The sequence below is a fragment of the Pezoporus wallicus genome, unplaced genomic scaffold, assembly GCF_028554395.1.
Source record: "Pezoporus wallicus isolate ANWC-B61680 ecotype Strahan unplaced genomic scaffold, APGP_CSIRO_Pwel_v1 contig_5485, whole genome shotgun sequence".
NCBI classification, from domain to species: Eukaryota; Metazoa; Chordata; class Aves; order Psittaciformes; family Psittacidae; genus Pezoporus; species Pezoporus wallicus.
In genome coordinates, this window is record NW_026641550.1 from 3,847,223 (window position 1) to 3,866,827 (window position 19,605).

Here is a 19,605-nt window from a genome sequence, read left to right on the forward strand (position 1 = left end):
TGTATGAAACACTGCAGAAGCCAAGCAACAGCAGATGTTGCTATTGTACAAGAAAGCTGGTGTACACATAATGCATGTTCTGCACAGCGACGTTCAATGCATTTTCAATAGGCTTTCATGAATTCCTCTGCCATCACACTTAAAGGTCCATTTTTAAAGAGATTAGAATACTTTTCCTGAATATGAGTCAGGTCAAAGAGAGTCTGACCCAGAGCACTTTCTGGAAAATTTAGATATGGGAAGATTAGAGATCATAAATCAAAACCTTTTACAGATTTGTGGCATGCTCACTCACTAAGATGGTTACCGATTGAAAGAAACCAATATACTTTCCACCTTCCTTAGATTATATAAAATTATGACTACTGCAGTGTCCTTTAGTTGGGTAGAATAGCTGCTTATTTCCAGCAGCTGATTATTTTTTTTTTTAAAGAGTGCTGGGGGAGGGGGAGGCAGAAAAAAAAGCTTCTGATAGTACTCATAAGATGAGCAGCAGTGACAAAAAAGGCAGTCTATGCCAAAACACTTTTAATAATGAGAGTTACAAATGAAAGCAAAGACACTAACTGTGAAAATTGCTAAAAGCTTGATTCGCTTTTGTACAAGAGGCTGAAAAACGTTCAAATAACGAAACTTGCAACAGATATCAGAGCTTGAGACAGAATGCAAATCTCTAAAAACCACAACAAAACCACTTCCTAAAGATTTCTGTTCAGTGTGTTGTTAAAACTCTATCATAGTGAAGGGTATGTTAAAACAAAGAATAAATTAGCAGCCCAGGAGATTTCCTGCAATCTTCTGCAGCTTGTATTCTTTAGCTGGTGAAGTGAACAAACTGCTTACTCCTATCAAGATGAGATTCCTCTAGCCTGTGCACTTCAATAGGGAAAGGTACAATTATGCCTCTCTGGTGAGAAAATACTGTCCTTGACATCTCAAGAAAATGTAAGTGCGCTCATTAATTCTATAATATCTTTGGAAAATCAGCACAGATGCCAGCTATTGTTCTGGATATTGCTGATGCGCATGGTTACAAAATTTACCTTAAGCTATATCCTTCCCTGCTCCTTCTATAAACAGTTCCTATGAATTTCACTAAATTAATTTGGTGACAGAATCCAGGCAAACCTATCTTTGAGACAAAGCTCTCACTTCCTGCTCTTCATACATACAATATCGTTTCAAATCCACTGTTGCACACTTTTGTGCTTCTAATCTCATTGAACTACTTTGTTACTTTTTGTTTAAATCACAGATACACACTTAGAATTTCCATTTCCTATCATGGAAGATCTACAGACTTTCAGAATACCATCTGACATAGGATAATGAATATGTCACTGAGTGAGACTAGCACATAGTGTTTTTTGGAAATACTTGACTGAGGTATAGCAGGAAGACAAATTTAACCCCATTGCCCATCACCTACTAATGATGTTTCCTTTAGTTCTTGAAAACACTAGACATATAAATGCAACATCACTATAATAAAGTTCCACTGGTCAGAAACCCCAGTAATATTATTATTTCAAAATTATTTTAATATCTTATCTCAGTAAGTTGCGGTGTCAGGAAAACTGCTTAACACTACTAGTCTAACTATAAATTTACTTGAAGCCCATAAATGATTATCTTTTCTTTCTTACCTCCAGATGCTCTAAAATATAGGGAGGGTTCGTCATGCCAAGCCTCAGCATAGCTCCCTCAGGAATAGCTTCAACCAGCTTCCACAGAAGCGTAGGGAGGTCTGTGCCAATGTCTCTGCCATAAGCCCCTGTGTCTTCACTGGTCAGCCATATCTCACAAACACCCTCTGTGAATAAAAGAAAGAGATAATTAACAAATCTGGTTTAGAGCTGTTTATTTTATCATACAGCTGCTCACTCTTTTTAATGCAGTATTTCACAAGGCTATTATGCAGCCAGACTGGGTATTCAATTGCAAAGGGGAGGGAAGGAGAAGGAAGGCTTATCCCATGGGTAGCAGTGGGTTATTAAGTTCATTTTATGAGCACAAGAGTGCTACAACAATGCTGTAAATTATCATTGCTGTAGAATGATTAACATTCACAGCCAATAACTAATTCTGTGCTGCCTCTACAGCAAGTCAGTCAAGTTCAGTACTTTGCTCTATTGAGGCTAATCCACTAAATTCTACAAGTGACATTAACCAAGAAACAGTTTGCATTAATGGTTGTTACTAACAGTTAACATACTGAGTGGTAAGCTTCTAATAAGCAAAAGTAGCTCTAAAGCACAGTGATTAACATTCTTCCTGTAATAACCATTGAAAAAATCCCCACCTTGTATTCTTTAAATTATACAATTAGCAATGCAATATTAAGGCTGTATTGAAAATGTTTGTGACCACTGCATGACTGTTATAGTGTGGAAAAACTGTTTCCTGGCAGTTAATACTTCATTTTCCATCATGAGGGCCTTAGGAAGTAGTATATTTGATTTATACTGTAAATAGTGACCTTGAACACTGATATTTGGTAATAATATCCTACTGCTCAAAGAGGGGAAAGATTGCACCACCCTTTAATAACAGTTGAAGGCAGCAAGGTTCCATGCAGTCACTTCTGTAAGTCAGTTGAGCTTCCATCCTTCCTGCAGTGCAATCCATCCTCCCCTTCCTCACTGCCCCAATGCAAGAAAAAAGCCATGAAAAGCAGTGTGGGTGGAAGACTCCTCTGATTCCCAGTGAGATGAGACACCATTAACTCAGTGAAGAGTTAAAATTGTAACACCAATGATGAAACGGTAAAGAAAACATCCAAACACTAGAAGATGCATACTTCATCAAGGCACTGCTTGGACCAGCAGAAAGTTTATCACAAAATGTACCTGTTTACATTACAAATAGTTAGAATGAGGAAAACAAATGTACACAGACTCTAATCACATAAAAACTAATAAACCTAGAAAATGGAAGTTTTACAAAAATGTAAACTCAAGACTGCCTCTCAAACTCAGACTATATAAAGGCTGACAGCAGGCTATGCTGAGCACCAAAATTACTTGTTCAGAAAGATTTTCAAGGTAATTTATTATATAGAATAGTAACAATACTAAGAATACTTCAAAATTAAAGGTAAACCAAGAAATTAATGACTTCTTAGGTTTTACTTCAAGAATAAGTTAGTGAGAGAGATCTACAATTCTATTCTTATGAGAAAGATGGTGGAAGTTCTTGAAGTTCTCTGGTTATCCACCTTGCAGTCACAACCTTGTAGTCACACTCAAACTGAGCTCCTCCGTGCCTGATCAGGTATGCAGAATCTGCTAGCAGCATACAATCAACTTTGTATTACACTGTAGTTGTGCACATTTTTGGAATTCACCTCACCACAGGCAGTATTACACCGTGACACATGTGCTAGGGTTTGCTGCTTGTCCTACATTTTCCTAAGATACAAACAAAAAAGAAAGTAATGAATTATGTATGCCACATTTTAAAAATAAGAGAAATATAATGAATCTCAAGAATGTCTCATGTCCCATTGCCTTCTTCCCTATATGAGGGTCCAATAGCCATTAAGACACTGCAAAACAGAGTAATTAACCTGCTGAATTTCTTAGTGAAGCGGAGTAATTTCTACTTTTAAGCTTTCAACCTAACTAGTTGCTTGTTTTTTCGTTGTGGTGGTTTGTGGGTTTTTTTGCTTGTTTTGTTTTTGTTGTCCATCCCCATGCCCCCCCCCCCCCATGGCTAATGGAATACTGCCTCACAGTTACCATATGAACATTGGGGGGGGAAGAGAGAGAATAAATCACTAGCTACGAATGGAATAACATTCCTGTGGAAAACAACAGTGGGCTTTTAAAGCTGCATAGGTGGGGACCATTAGCCCCCTGGTGGGCTGAAACTTCAAATTAAAATCACAAGAGGAAGCAGCTGTAATAGTAAATCGGCAACAACAGGAATAACCATCTCATCTGCTCTCCGATCAGGGTGTTGAACAACAAGCAATGGGAATAATTCATGCTGAGCCAAGGATGTAGTCTTAATATGGGGGGGGGGGGGGGTGGACACCTGTATTTTAGTCAAAAGTTCATGTCCCAGTTTTAGCCTGGCAAAATGTTACCTGCGAATACTGAATATTGCTGTCAGCACTGAGTATTTACAAGTGAAGTAAATTAACTTTGTATACAACTGTACATCACAGATGTTTGCTGTTAACTATTAGGCTGTTCATTCTAACCCTTTGCATCCTGAGTTTAGAAGACTAAACTTACACCAGGTAAGAGGAGAAAACAACAAACCTCTCTAACAGGATTAATAAAGTGAATCAATACTTCCTACTTTTACTCAACCCTTTTCCTCTCCAAACTCCAGCCCTATATAGTAACCTTTTTAAATTCACTGTGTTTTTTTTTTCTTTCTCTTGCAATGAATGTCACTCGATCATTCACCATTCTGTTACTGGGTAATTCTGGTGCTAATAAAAGCAAGCTGATTTTGTAAATGAGAAAATTGATCCAAACTGCAGAGTTTGGATGTGCAAATTCAGAGCATTTGTTACACTATTAAGGCCAATTATCATTATATTCAAGTAATTACAAGCCTGCCTTTGGTCACAGCTCGTAGTTTATTTCTCACTCAGCCATCACTACCCAGCACAAAAGACTGCTGCCTCAACTGCTGGCTTCTGATCTCTGCTCTGCTGTAATTAGAGATGACTGAGAATGAAAAATGTTGGGAAAAGAATGGGTTCTTGTACATGAAGGAGGTTCTGAAGTTATTCCTTCTCCAATGTCTCAATATAATAAATACTTATTGAAGATTATGACATGGGTTTTAACTTTTTGTGGGGTAGTCTAAACAATCCTTGTCATAAATAAGACAAGAAATCCTACAGTTATCATTTTACAAGATACGTTCATTTCTGCTTTAGAGATCACTCGAAATGATTCATTTCTTTAATAAAAAAATTCTAGTGCTATTTATTTCACTTTGTCATCAAGCCACTATTGTAAACACTGTCTTCAGCAGTAGCAAACATCTTTTAAATTGAAGGGAAATCTACTCCACCTGAAAAATGAATTTACTTCAATCCACAAAAGCATCTGAAGATGTAAAATATCAAACACTAATCCTTTGAAATTCTGTTTGTTAACCTGTCATACCTTCGTACAAATGAAATTCAATCTCAAAATCCCCTTTTTTTTTCCTTCCCTTCTCATTCTTCTCTTTCCTGTGAGTTCCTAATGCGAACAGGAGTGGCTTCTCCAGCAGCACAACTCTCTGCAGGCTGCCTCAGTGGGAGGCCCGCAGTTCTGACCTTCTCAGTAGCTCACATATGCTTATCAATAACCACCTGACCTCCTTGCTAGCCCTTCTCCAATGGTGAATTCTTACAGCAGACTGCAGTGCTGTAGAGACCACAGAAATACCTCTCCCACTGCACCACAGAAATCTTAAAGACCATTTAAGGGGAAGCCTGACTTTAAATGCTTGTCAAAAACTGCTCGCAGACTGAAGGACAACCAATCTGACCCTGCCACTCCTGATCATAACCTTAGAATCAAAAAAATATATTAAAAAAAAAAAAATCAGATCCAAAGATGGAAAGGCTTGAAGAAATGAAATTCATTGTAAATGCGCTTATTGCTCAGAATTAGCTTACCCTGCCTAAATTTATTTTCTATTCAATTATTTGAGTTTCTCATTAGTTATTCAGCATGGATTTTACAGGCACTGTTTTCATACTTCATGCAGTGCATGTGCTAAATTACTTTACTGAATGAGTGCCTTAAATGAGAAATTGTGAAAATGTGTACACACTGTATCAACCTGAATATAATCAAGTTTAAATAGAAATTGAGATTTGGAGGAATCAAACTCCTCCTACACTTTTGAAGTACTCTGCAAGCATTGATTCACCATGTAAGAGTCCAGGCCTCCTCTCAAGACAGACTGTTCAACCACGTGGATCACTACTGAAAGATTCCATTGCGGGGATTGCCTGAAAGAGTAAATCAAACTGGGAGCAGCTCACTGGTACTAACAGGGGAGGTTTTGAAGGATTAGTTTTCAGTTTACCAAGAATTCCCTATTTAAACTGTATACACACGGCTTCTAGAGGACAGAGAATGGAGTTATGCACAATCCCATACAAATGCACCCTGTCCCAGTCTCAGAAAGTAACTCACACGTGACTGTCACAATTAGAAACTTCAGGCAGGTGACAAAACAAGCAGACTGAAGGAAAAATACAGGTCTAGGTGCAGAGCTGGTGAAGGAGTCAAGATGTCAGGCTATACTCTGTACTTTGGAAAGTGTGGGTCAGCTTATAATTCAGCAATATAGCATACAGACAAATGAAGTACTGCAGCCCTGCTCATGACATGCTACATACAAACTGGCCCCATCACAATCTCATTTTTACTTTGAGGGACAAAGCTCTAGAAAAGGATGTCAGACTGACTTTCTAGAGGACTTTTATTATGCCCAAACATACTTCCTCTTTTCAAAAGATCTCCTTTGCTTTTATCCTTCTGGACAGTCCTTAAGGAAGTAAAGGATGACTGACCACTCGTTTTTTCTTAACGCTTGCCACAAATAGCTGAACAAATGTTGGATAACCTACTGGATGCAACAACTGGAGAACTACTAGGTCTTCAAAACTCCTGTTAAAACAGAAAGCGTAGCAAAAGGAGGATTGGCTTAACCAACCTTTCACAATGAAGGAGGAAGCAATGGCTGGTTGAGTGGCCCAGAAATCTATTCAACACTAGTGCACTTCAAAATGAGGACAGAAAAATATTTCTCTGAATTTTCACTATTAGAGTGATAACCAATAGTTTTTAAATATCTCTTTAGTAGCATAAATTGCTTTGAAGTGTTGATTAATATTGCATAAAGACCTGCTACACACAGTGACTAAATTTAAAAGCCTGAACAAATTCCATTTCATGTGGTCATTAGGAAAGCCAAAAGGTAAAGACAATTCTGTACACACAGTGGACATTTCTTTACATGAGATCACAGAATTGCCTGGGTTGCAAGGGAACTCTGGAGATCATCTAATCCAATCTCCTGCTCAGATCAGGTCCAATTAGATGTGATTCCTCAGGCCCTTGTTCAGTTGTGTTTTGAATATTTCCTAGAACACAAATACCACAGTCACTTTGGGCAATCTGTTCCAGTATCTGACCACCCTCAGGGTAAAATATTTTTCCTTGTACCTAATTGCAATTTCCTGTGTTCTGACTTGTCCTGTTACCTCTCATTCTATCCCTGGCAAGACCTGTCTGCCTACAAGACAGCCCAGCTCTGCCTTCTCTATACTCTCACATTAAGCAGTCACAGGCAGCAGTAAGATCTCCTCGTAGCCTTCTCTTCAAAAGATCAACAAATCCATTTCTCATGTCACGTGCTACAACCTCATAATCATTTCAGTGGCCCTCTGTTGAACTGCTCCACTACATCAGTAAGCCTGGACCTGGGGTGCCCAAAATTGGACAGAGCACTCTCTCTGTGAGGTCTTGTAATTGCCAAATACAAGGCACTAGCCATTCTCCTGCACCTATAGCTGCACTCTTGCTAATATCGTCTAGGATGCAGCTGATAATTGCAAAGAGGTTTCAGTGCTGATTCATGTTCATCAGCTTGTCCAGAGGAACTCCAAAGTCTACAAAACTTCCAGCCAGTCACCTCTCTACATCCATATTGCATGTTATCTGGTCCCAGATTAAGGACATTTCATTTATGTTTGTCGAACTTCATGAACTGTCAGGCCATTTCTCCAGATTGATTGAGGTCCCTTGCAACATTAGCCCTACCCTCCAGCCAGTCAACTATTCCCCCAATTTAGTACCACCTCTGAAATTGCTCAAAATGCACTCTATCTCACTGTACACAGTTAATAAAAACATTAAATACTGGCCTTGGTATCTATCCCCACGAAAATACTCTTAGTAACCGCTAACTAGACTGTAATACCATGGATTATCACCCTGTGAGCCTAACATTACAGCCAATTCAGCCACCTTATCATCCAGTTACCCAGTCAATCTCTTGCCAACCTAAAAACATTATGTAAGACTATGCTGAAGACCTACCTATATTCAAAAGTAAATAAACAGACACAAAACAGAAAATGCTAAACAAACAAAACAACCCTTCTCCTCAATCCCTGAAAACAAAACAATCCCCTCCCAAACAACTCCCTTCTCCCACCCCTCCAAAAAAAACCCCAAACCACCTTAAAACACCAAAGCTTCACAGCTTTCCTCTCCTTCACAAAGACAGACATCTCATCAGAAAAGTCACTCATGCCAATCATATGATTTTCAATTGATAAATCTATGCTAGCTGCTCCCAAACATCCCCTCAGTACCCTCTAGGTACCTTCAGGTACCTAGAAGTGGCTTCCAGGCAGGTTTGGCCAATAGAAAAGGAGGTTCAACAACACTGTGGCTCCCTAGATTCCCCCTTCTTGCTTTTCCTGAAGGGAAGGGTGACATTTCTTTTCTTTCAGTCATCCAATATCTCCCCTGATTGTCATGCCCTTTTAATGATGAGAGAGAACAGCCTCATAATGACATCAGCCAGCACTCTCAGCACACGTGGATGCCTCTCATTGCAGGATTTTTTCTACTACTTCTGGGTTTCAGTCTGCAGTTTTCATAGCTTGCGAAACTATGCAATGTTTTTCAAGTGCTTAGTTCAGTACAGGTCTTTAGAGCAGTTGTGGTTTCTACCACCCACAGGATGACACATATATTAGAGTACTTAGGAAATGAACACACTAACTTTCATGGTCTACATATTTTTAAGAACAAATGTATTCGGAAACTAATATGAAGTGACACGCAGACCAAGTTACACTGACTCAGATTATTCCACCTTTGTAGGATAACATATTATTTTAAAATAATAGAATGATTTAGATTAGAAAAAAAAACGTTAAAATCATCAGCTCCAACTGTTATCATCAAGTCCAACCATTAAATGTAGAACACTCGACAGTATCCCTTTCAAAGATTCTGTTTGGCAGTGTTGTCTACACTTAGTAACAAAATTCAAGGTATTTTTTTCTCTCCTTAACAGGATGCTTCATTTAAGTGAATGTTTGCACACACAAAAGATGATGTATTTATACTCCTACTGTAGAGTAGTATATATCCATGGTATGAAATTCTTAAACTAGATGAAGCCGTAACAGGAACTTGGTTTAAAGGATTGTTTTCTACAGACATGATACAGGTACTTATAAACAAATTCCTGATCTTGCAAACTAATGTAAAAAGCTAGGGCTAAATTTCCAAACTCCAAAGCAGAGAGATTAATCACGCCTTAGACCCCTCAACCCTGCTGTCAATTGCTTTTTCAAAAGTATGAAATCCCCCTTGCATTTTGGTTAGATTAGGTTATCTTTCCACTTATCTATCTCACTTATAAATCGTAATCAGAGCTTAAATAAACTTTGATGCAAAAGAGCTCAAGAAACAGATTGATTCTATTTCAATGAAAATGTGCTAATATACATTTTAAATTTTATATTTTATACCTTTTTTCTCCTACAATGCATTCAGATTTTGTTATTTTATGTAACTTACAAAGTCAGAGCTGGACCACAGTCAAAAAATAACAACCATGCTGAATAAGAACTTTTTGTAATTTAAGTTACAATAACAGAATATTCTGGTTTTGCACAACATCAACAAAAATTCTCCCTCTCCCCCAACAACAAAACACATGCACACACTTCTCCCTTCACCTTTTGCTTTAATTTTTAGGGCTACTCTAGAGATTTTGACATAACAACCACACACTGAAGAGTTATGGCCCAGCTAGGTATCTATTCTTTAGTAATAGCAAGCTAACTTTAATGTAAGGGTACTCTACCATCTGCTTTATATGTAGATGTGAAGTCTGATAGAAGAATCTAATAGCCATATGACTAACAGTGGCTTTTCATTTTTATCTTCTGCGGTTATGAAAGTGGAAACTGCAAACCAATTTACTCAAGGTTTTCCTTTTGAAAAGTAATACGTCTGAAAGATCAAACTGATGAAATTGTTTAGTCCACTTGGGTCTATTTAATTTTATTATTTATCCAAATTCATTACATAACAGGACTGCTGATTTGCAGGACATGCTTCACCACTAAGGCATTTACAAAAGAAGTTTACTACCTGTGGCTGTTGTAGGGTTTAGCAGTATTACGGTTTCTATCAAATATTATTTCTTTAGTTCACTTTTGTGACTATTGATAACCAAAGTATTTTTATAGAAGGAGTATTTTGAAACAAGGAATAAGAAAGCCTGTGACAGCAGAAATAGTTTAGCTTAAATTATTCCCTCTATGGTATCAATTAAAAAAAAAAAAAAGTTAGAAATAGAAAGCTCCCAATAAAAAGCATACAACAGACAGGGCAAACTGATTACTAAAGAGAGCACAAGAAATTTCTCTCCCCCATAAAACAAACCCTTGTCCTTGCTTATAAAAGAGGTCATTCTACCCCTATAGGGACCTCTGTTCTTAATAGCTTACTGCTAGAGCATGAACTAGAAGCCCTGTCTTGCTCATTTTGCAGCTACAGTGTGTTAGCCCAGAGAAGAGGGGGGGGGGGGGGAAGGAAAGGGAACAGCATAATAGGTCACTTGCTGCTGCAAACAGCATGATAGCTAAAGTTATTATGAGTCTAGTTTCATTCTGTAAGTACAAGAGAGACTTAAAAGGGCATCAAGACAGTCAGGCTGCAGAAGTTTGCTCAGTGCCAACACTGCAGCATTATGCATCTTGCTTTCAAGGAGTATTAATGATGCCATACATCATGATGATAAATTGGGGTTAGTAGCCAGTCTGAAGAGAAAGGGGAGGAAAAGATTTTGAAAAAACTGGAGGGAAAAAAAAACACCTCATAGTTGAATTGCATGAGTTGGTCCTATTTCTCAGGCCAAGAGATGAGGAAGTTATTCTCTAAGAAAGAAGTCAGTGCTTTTTCTGCTGATCACCCGCCTATGATCCCCCTCTTTCCAGGCATGTGTGGTACCTGCACAATGGCCTGTTTTGAAGGTTAGCTCTTGCACAAATGAAAAAAAAATAAATCCACTTAGTCATTACACTTGCCAGCTGAAAAAGGATAAAAACTGTAATTTGCCATTCCACATGCAGACATCCTACAAGAATTAAGCTGTTCTTCAGGGACAGTGGACATCTACTGACGAAGATAACAGAATAAAACTCTTATGTGTATTAATGATCAGGACAGAATTAGCTGATGTTAATTAGCTCTTTGCTGAAACAAGAACATTATTCAAGAAGCAAGTTCAACGATAGGCAATGGTACATGAATCAAGAAAAGAAAGCATAAAGGACTGGATGACAATAGGGAATGGATTTTGCAAAAAGGGACTTAAACACAAAGGAAAGCTATTTCAGAAAACACAGACAGGCGTGAATTCAGAGTTCTTTTTCTGCAGCCCTGTACACAGCATACAGATGCACAGGCAGGTCCCTGAAGCGTGGAATTACTGTTCTCAGCTCTACGCATCAGATACAATTTGTGAACTATTGATATGCTCATGTTGTTCTTGTACTATAAGGAGAGAGAGAATACTCAACCCTCCACCAGAAGGGTCACTTTAGCACCCTGCAGAAATACTCTTTACTGAAAAGAGAAAGAGCAAATTTTCCATAAACTTAAACATGAAGAACTAAAACCTATTATTTCTATGCCTATTGTCAAAACACAAATGAGAAATCTGCTTTGAACTATGAATTTAAAATGAGGCATATAAGAAATCTTGTTTATGAGCTACGAATTCATTGGGAAAAAGAGAGTAATGTGCCACATTGTACCATACGCTCACTGTTTTAAAACCAAAACATGGGCTATCAGTCTGCTGTAGATGAAGTGTCAGATGCAAAGGGTCACACACTGCACAAATTCAAGGAAATGGCCATGAGCTGTAGGCATATTACAGGATGCAGTGCTAATTAATGGAGGCTTTTTACTGAGTATCCATCTCTGTAGCACTAATGAGTTTGGATTAATCTAAACAACATGTTTTCACGGAAACTGATTAGCTTTTGGGAAGTTACATGGCATACCAAGTTTCAATCATTAAAAATATTTGTAGCCAAGCAAAATAACTCTCTGAATCTGACTTCAGAGACAAACTTAAAAATTCTACAACAGCAGACCACACAAGCTACCAGGGTGTGTTAGAGATACTTGTCATGGAATCTCATCCTGCAATCTCCTGCCCAATTTTCATTTTCCAGAGCTGAATCCTACAGTCCTATTTTACCCAATGTCTCTGATCTCTGTTTTTTTCTTTTTTAATAGATGAACAGCAAGTGTAGATAGAAAACACATTCTGGGTATTTAAAGATGCCAAAAAAAAAAAAAAGTTACCTAAAAATTATTTGGAAATAATTTGGTATACACTAAAATGTTGAAATTATATAACGGAATCAACGCAATAGCTTACGCCTGCTTTGACTGAAAAGCTAACAAGAATGACTAATCTCTGCTTTGCTACATATCCCAGAATTAGGGGTGATGTCTTTTAGAATGACCTGTTCTGATCACACACTCCACAGAATTAAGAAGAAATTGCTATTGTATGCGACAAATATAAAGATGTCAAATTCTTTGTTTCAAATTAAATTATAAACCAAGCTATAGTAATGTAAACAATATAAAAACAATAGCAATATAGAAATACAATAATATAGTAATATAGAAATACTTTAGTAAACGTTTGTTCTGCTGTGGCTTTCCGCAATTCTTACATATATCACAGTAATCTTATATTAAAGTATTGCATTCTAAGGCATTATTTTACTTACAATTATTCTTTGCATTAAATAAGCAAATAGCTGAAGAATCTGGCCAGCAGCTATATCATAGAATAAAAGAAAGCAGGAAAAACAGCATGTATAAGGCAAAGCAGTCAGCTAAACACAGAATGTACTTATGGGAGCGCAGTTCCATAAACCAGCAATACAGAAGGGTACTGTGCAAATACAATTCCTGAGGATAATAACCCTTATTTGAAGTTACCTCCTCATGATAGCATAGATTAACAGCATTCATTCATTAAGAATAATATGGCCTGTGAGTATGTCAACTTGTTGCTGCACCTGACTATAAGCTAAAGCAGTGCACCAGCAAGTCACTTAAGCTATCACAAAACTAAGGTGGTGTCTTTCTTTCTTTAAAAAAAAAATAAATAAAAAAAATCAGAAAAACACAATAAAAATAAGTCTACATATAGAAATAACATCATTCCTTAATTTCTGTCAAAATCTTCCTTTACTGTTCAGTATTAGTTAAAATAATTTCTCAAATGGATGGTATTTTCTCTACAACCTTACATGGGTAAACTTGATTAAAACGAAGAATGCTTGTATAGCACTATTAATACAGTTTCCCTAATGCTAAATCATGAAGTCATTTATCTACTGAATTCTCACAGAGTACCCAGAGCCTCTTTGATGTGTAATCACCTTAATCTAAATTTATTTAAAGTATTTGGTTATACACCACCAAAATATATCATAATTACAATGCAATTAAAATCTGTTGGAGATATTCACAGTGAGGTCAAAGTGAAATCATTCAAGGGTTTTGAAGGATATTAATGTATTTTTCCCATACAGATTAATGCCCATTAATGTCACATTCTAAACAATAATTTATATTTTGATGGACTTTTACGTCAATATAGGAATAAGAATTAAATAAAAATTAAGTGATATGAGTTTTTATTTGGGAATCTTTAGCATTAGAATATTTAAAATGCAATCACTGGATGTGTCCAAAACTAGAATTCAAACAAGAGACAAGTAACACAGAAAAACAGTTTATTATTCCATCTATAAAAACCCCACCAAGTAGATGATTCTACTATTGATGAGACTAGGGAAAAAAAAAAAACACAAAACACAACAAACAAACCCCCCCCCCCCCCAAAAAAAAAAAAAAGAAAGAAAACCCCTACAAAAATAAATATAATTTAATAATATCCCTATTTGTTAAATACTTTTTTTTTAAACACTTGGTAGAAGTCTACAGGTATTACACAGGTTTACCTTTGTCTTAATTTAAAATTTTCCTGTAATGTATTCCTTAGCCTATTACCAACACCTCTACATCCTACATTTAACTCTGAAAGACATAACCCAGTGTTGTTATGGGTTAGAGGAAAAAAATTATAAAATACATTGAACGTCACAAATCTTACAACAGCTGCTCTGCTGCATTAACTGTTAGAAAGCCATCACTAAGGAAACCATTACAGAAAAAAAAAATACACTACTTTGATGAGTTATCCCTAACACTAAGAGATCACATTCCCCTTCAAACCAGTCAATTTCATTTCAAATACTATTTCTTTGTGCAGCCACTTTAATGGTTGAGAATAAAGCTGTTATTACTTGTTCTTTTGTTTCTGGAGATGGCTTTTCCACCAGGAGTACTTTCCAAATCAGTTTTAGGACACTCATACAACCTGCAACAGTCATGTCAAAACACCATTGTAGAAAGAACAGGGAGGGAAGGAAGGGTTCCAAAGCCTGACTGTGGTGCCTGCATATGAGCTACAGGAATGCATCACTGGGATGCAAACACACAAAACACCAGAGCAGTTAGGGTGAGTGGTGCAATTTGTCTGGGATGGCACTCTTGCCAATGACCGCTGCTTGCTAGATGTTTCAAGGGGCACAAGAAAATCAGTTTGGAGAAAACGTCTTTCAGGCAGCAGCAGTTCAGTCATTCTTACATAAAATCTTCACAAGCCAAGCATAAAAAAGAAAAATTCTTTGACTAGCATACCAACCAGGTATGTCTTCTGAATGAGCATGAAAGTCTTGGGAATTCTCTTACTGCTGTTACTCATATTTGATATGGTATTAATTATGAAATTAAATTGAACAAAATCATTGAATTATCACTGCAACTGGCAGTGATACTAGGAAAACAAGACATGGTAAGTAAGTTCAGGCCAAGGAGTCAGATGTACTGATTGAAGTTTTTCTTTTGTTGTCCTTACTATTTTTACTACAATTTACTAAATTTACAATTTACTATAATTTACTAAAATTACTAAAATTAAAAATCTTCATCATTTCAACATTACAATAGCACAGCATATCTATGACTAATCCACTTAATAGTAGCACTGCAATCAAGTCACAGAAATCTACAACTGATGCATAGCTTCAGAATTCCACACATAAATTATCTTTAGAGGAACTTAACCATTTTCTTTAAGAGTTGAATTCCAACCTAAAGTTTCTACAGGAATCACAAATCAAACACAAATGCTATTCAAAAATGTTTCTCATTTTTCTAAAAGAAATATGATTCAATAGTTAAAGGAGTACACTTTGAATATGTTTGCGTTTTCTGATAATGATAGATGGAATATTTTATACAGCAGTTTTACTAAAAATGCCAAAATATGTATCACTAAGTTGGATAAAGAAATAGAATACATACAATGTACTACAAAGTCACCAAATATATAACCCAAAGCATGATTAAAAAAGTAAAAATGTATACTATAGAATTACAGAATGGTTTGGGTTGGAAGGGACCTTAAAGACCATGTAGGTCCAATCCCACCATACACTATTGCATACTCTGCACTGCTGCAGAGAAAAAATGCTGCATATACATATATGTATATATGCATATACATTTGTCACTTCCACATATTGAACCAAGCTTTCACAATGCTAGAAACAAGAAGAAACCTAAAGAAATGTCCGTTCTTCCTCTGTTTTAGAAACGGAAGAAGTGTCACCTCTTATATAGCATGTTTTGACACCACTAATTCCTTTTTAACAACATGAGCTGTAGCCCTGGGTCATGTGCTCTAATTTCCAAATAATCTAATAAAGGTTTATAGTGACTCTTAAAGCCATATTAAGGGATCTTTTTGTCTCTACACAACAATAACTTCAGCTTGGCTGCACCTTAGAACATGCTAAATACTTTTTTATTTTTTTTCTAGGAAGGTAACTGTTGGTTAATAGAGATGGGAATAAAGTGGCTTTTCCAGTTTACCGTATTTTAAGAAAGATTCCTTTCTAGTATTCCCTCTCTCCTATCTCCAGCCTGTATAACAAAGAAAACAAAGGAAAAAAAAAAAAGGGGGAAAAGCAATTACCTATTTCAACATTATGCCTGAAAGGAAAACTATAAGGATGCTGTAAATTTGAAATAAGGATCACAGAATGCACGAGCCATGTAGGCATAAACCCCAAAATTACACACAGAATGAAAACACTTCCTTGAACCCTACAGAGAACCTCTAGACCTATGTGCAGTATCTCAGCTCAAATACTGTTTGAGGCTCAACCACGGGAAAGAAAGGAGGAGTGAACAAATGAACGCAAACAGAAATCAGAGAGAAGAGCAAAACAGACTGTGCTGCATAATACCACACAGAATAACTACAGACTGGCACACAAAAATAAACTGAAACCTCTTAAAAGAAAATTTTCACAAAAAATACATTTCTTTCCTCCAGTTGAAGAAAATATTGAGTCATTTTGGGATTAAAGTGAATTTTTCCTTCATCTATTTAGATTCAGAGTTACTATTCCAACCAGGGTTTTGATGTCACTCCTAACTATGAAACATTAGATTTAAATCAATCACACTGGTTTGGAGGAATACAGAAGAATGGATAAGTTTGAGCTTCTATTTTTTAAAACAACTCATGGTTTGCATTTACTAAGAATTGAGTTACTACATCCTGACACTGTTAACTGTTAATTCTCTATTCAGAGAATCACAGAATCATAGGATAGTTAGGATTGGAAAGGACCTTAAGATCACCTAGTTCCAAGCCCCCTGCCATGGACAGGGTCACCTCACACTAAACCATGCCACCCAAGGCTTCATCCAACCTGGCCTTGAACACCACCAGTGATGGAGAATTCACAGCCTCCCTGGGCAACCCATTGCAGTTCCTCACCACCCTTACAGTAAAGAAGTTCTTCCTTGTATCCAATCTAAACTTCTCCTGTTTAAGTTTTAACCCATTACCCCTTGTCCTGTCGCTACAGTCCCCAATGAAGAGTCCATCCCCAGCATCCCTATAGGCCCCCTTCAGATACTGGAAGGCTGCTATGAGGTCTCCACGCAGCCTTCTCTTCTCCAGGCTGAACAGCCCCAGTTTTCTCAGCCTATCTTCATATGAGAGGTGCTCCAGTCCCCTAATCATCCTCATGGCCCTCCTCTGGACTTGGCCCTCTTTTTTACGTTGAGGACACCAGAAATGTACACAATACTTCAAGTGAGGCCTCACAAGAGAATAGCAGATGGCCTTGGATTCCTTAAGCTTATATTTAAGAATTATATCTTTAATCTGCATACCTAAGAAAACAAGGCTTGCATGTCACTGCTATGCATGTATCATTCTATCCCAGTAACTTCTGAATTCACTGGCTAATTTCTACCAAATTTGACAGAAAACTATAAATCTCAACAACAGTAAGTCCCCACAAGTTTTATGAACTTTAATAACCATCAGGAGATGCGTGGCCCAAAAGGGTGTCCCACTTAGAAGGCAGGCAAGACTCTGCAACTACTGAGTTTATTTGCCTGCAGCCACCAGGCTGGGTTAGCTACATCTCCTCCATACCACAGGCTCCATAAGGAAGGATGTGGGGTTCATACTGGTGGAAGAGAATGACTTTTAAGAATGATTTAAACTTTAAGAAAGCAGGCTTTATCACATCATGAAAGAATAGGTCTTCAAATAAATAGTGTAAGCACCGCATAAGTAAAAGTAAAGACTCACAAGAATTTGCAATTTATAATTACGGTTACTCCTCTAACTACTTTAGTTTACCTCTACTTACACCTGAAGAATGGTATGTGACAATAATCAATGGTATGGGACAGTTAAATGATTCTCTGTCTTCAGGTTGTTAATATTCTTTATCACTAATGCTGCAAGCAATTTATCATACCATATGCTTGAATGGAAGCCACTGGAGCAATAGTTTTTCTGCATATTCTCTCTGTGTAGGTTTCTATGCATGACAGAACAAATATTGAGACTATCTGACAGTCTCCATTTTATTTTGCAGGTCTGTTCCAACACATTTAACCACAATGCATATCTCCTCTCTTTCCTCCCCTTCAACCTGCCCTACAAATGACCTTAAACCAAATTTAAATGAGCCACCCTCTGCTAGTAATGAGAAATAATTCAGCCTCAATGATGGTTTGTTAAAGCCTCTCTCATAAAAGAAAGCACACACATCTTTTCAATCATTTTGAATCATACAAGGACTTTTGGCTTAAAAAAAAACATTTCACTAGCGATGCTAGGAAAGCTGGATGTACATTAAAGTTCAAAGTAAAATAATTTAGTTTTTGCAGTCCTTAATTATAAATTTAACGTAAGGTAATCATAGCCTGAGCAATTTTTGTGCCACAGTTTGAGAGTGACTAAGTTTTGCTGCTTTCCCAGATGGAGAGGAAGGGTTTAATAATTCTCCCCACTGCTATTAATGCTTTCTTTTCCCTTCACAGAACAGCACACAAAATATATGAAATTAACAACATAAATTACACAAAAGAACTCATGAAATTCACTTGTAAATAAGTCCAATAAGGACTTCAAATATCAAACTTTCCTCAAGTACACCGAAATGATTAGAGACAGATCTACAAACGGATTCACACTTCTAGCTCCCACTAATATCCTAGAACACTGACTTTTACTTTAGAAAGGTATTTAAACATTTCTGAGCTTATTTTCAAGGATATATGATCAAGGAACCTGGTTAATACATTTTGTATGGAGTCTGCAATTCCTCTTCAACTTCACACAAGAGCTTCTGGTACCTTTTGTGTTTATTCCAATCACTGAAATGGCATGATATGGTAAGACTGAAATGCTGGATAAGAAGCAAAAACTTGCAAAAAATGGACTCTACTTTGGCCCAGAGGCATGTAATGATTACAATGCAAAAGCGTTATTGATTTACAGACAATTCATATGAAAGTATCTGCCTTGTTAAAAACAGGATCATAAAACAAAAAGCTCTGTGCTGCTAGACGCAAACTGTATTGTGTCTTGCATGAGTGTCAAGTCTTGGCAAACATCCAGTTGCTGAAACATTGCCAGGCACCTCAGATATATATTAATGCAGGATAATCTGTAAGAAAAGCATTCTTTCATAAACTTTTTTTTTTGTGTGTGTGTGGAACTATCAATCAACTTCCTAGCTGAGCACCATGTGGCTCAGCTTAAGAGATCCTCAGGAATGCTTCAGTGTCTATAAACCACTGACTAACTTCACAGACTTGGTGCCTTTCAGTGCCCATTGTCCTAAGTATTTGCTGAAGTTATTTGGCTGGCTGTCAGCAGCTAATTCTGATTTGTAACTTGGGAAACCAGCAGTGGGAGGTTGCTCAGACCTGACTAGTGACATCCTCAATGCCAATTAGCCAAGATGCAGACTGCCAGTAAAAAATTTTTTGCAGCTCAAATTATTTTATAGGAAAACCAGGAACATACAGGACCACCTAAATATCTGTCAGGAAAAGAATCAGGGCAAGCATCTTGTTACTCAGCACACCTTAAACTGTAAGGAGAAGCAAAATGATACAT

At 37.1% G+C, this 19,605-nt stretch overlaps 1 protein-coding gene across 2 annotated transcripts in view; it reads right to left on the reverse strand.

Moving 5' to 3' along the window:
• Nucleotides 1-19,605, reverse strand: part of CDKAL1 (CDK5 regulatory subunit associated protein 1 like 1) — a 390,007-nt gene that overhangs the window by 151,759 nt on the left and 218,643 nt on the right. For both annotated transcript variants that reach the window (XM_057424394.1, XM_057424393.1), the window contains exon 10: nucleotides 1,647-1,813. In XM_057424394.1, coding sequence (XP_057280377.1) covers nucleotides 1,647-1,813 — 167 coding nt within the window. The remainder of the gene's footprint in view (nucleotides 1-1,646; nucleotides 1,814-19,605) is intronic.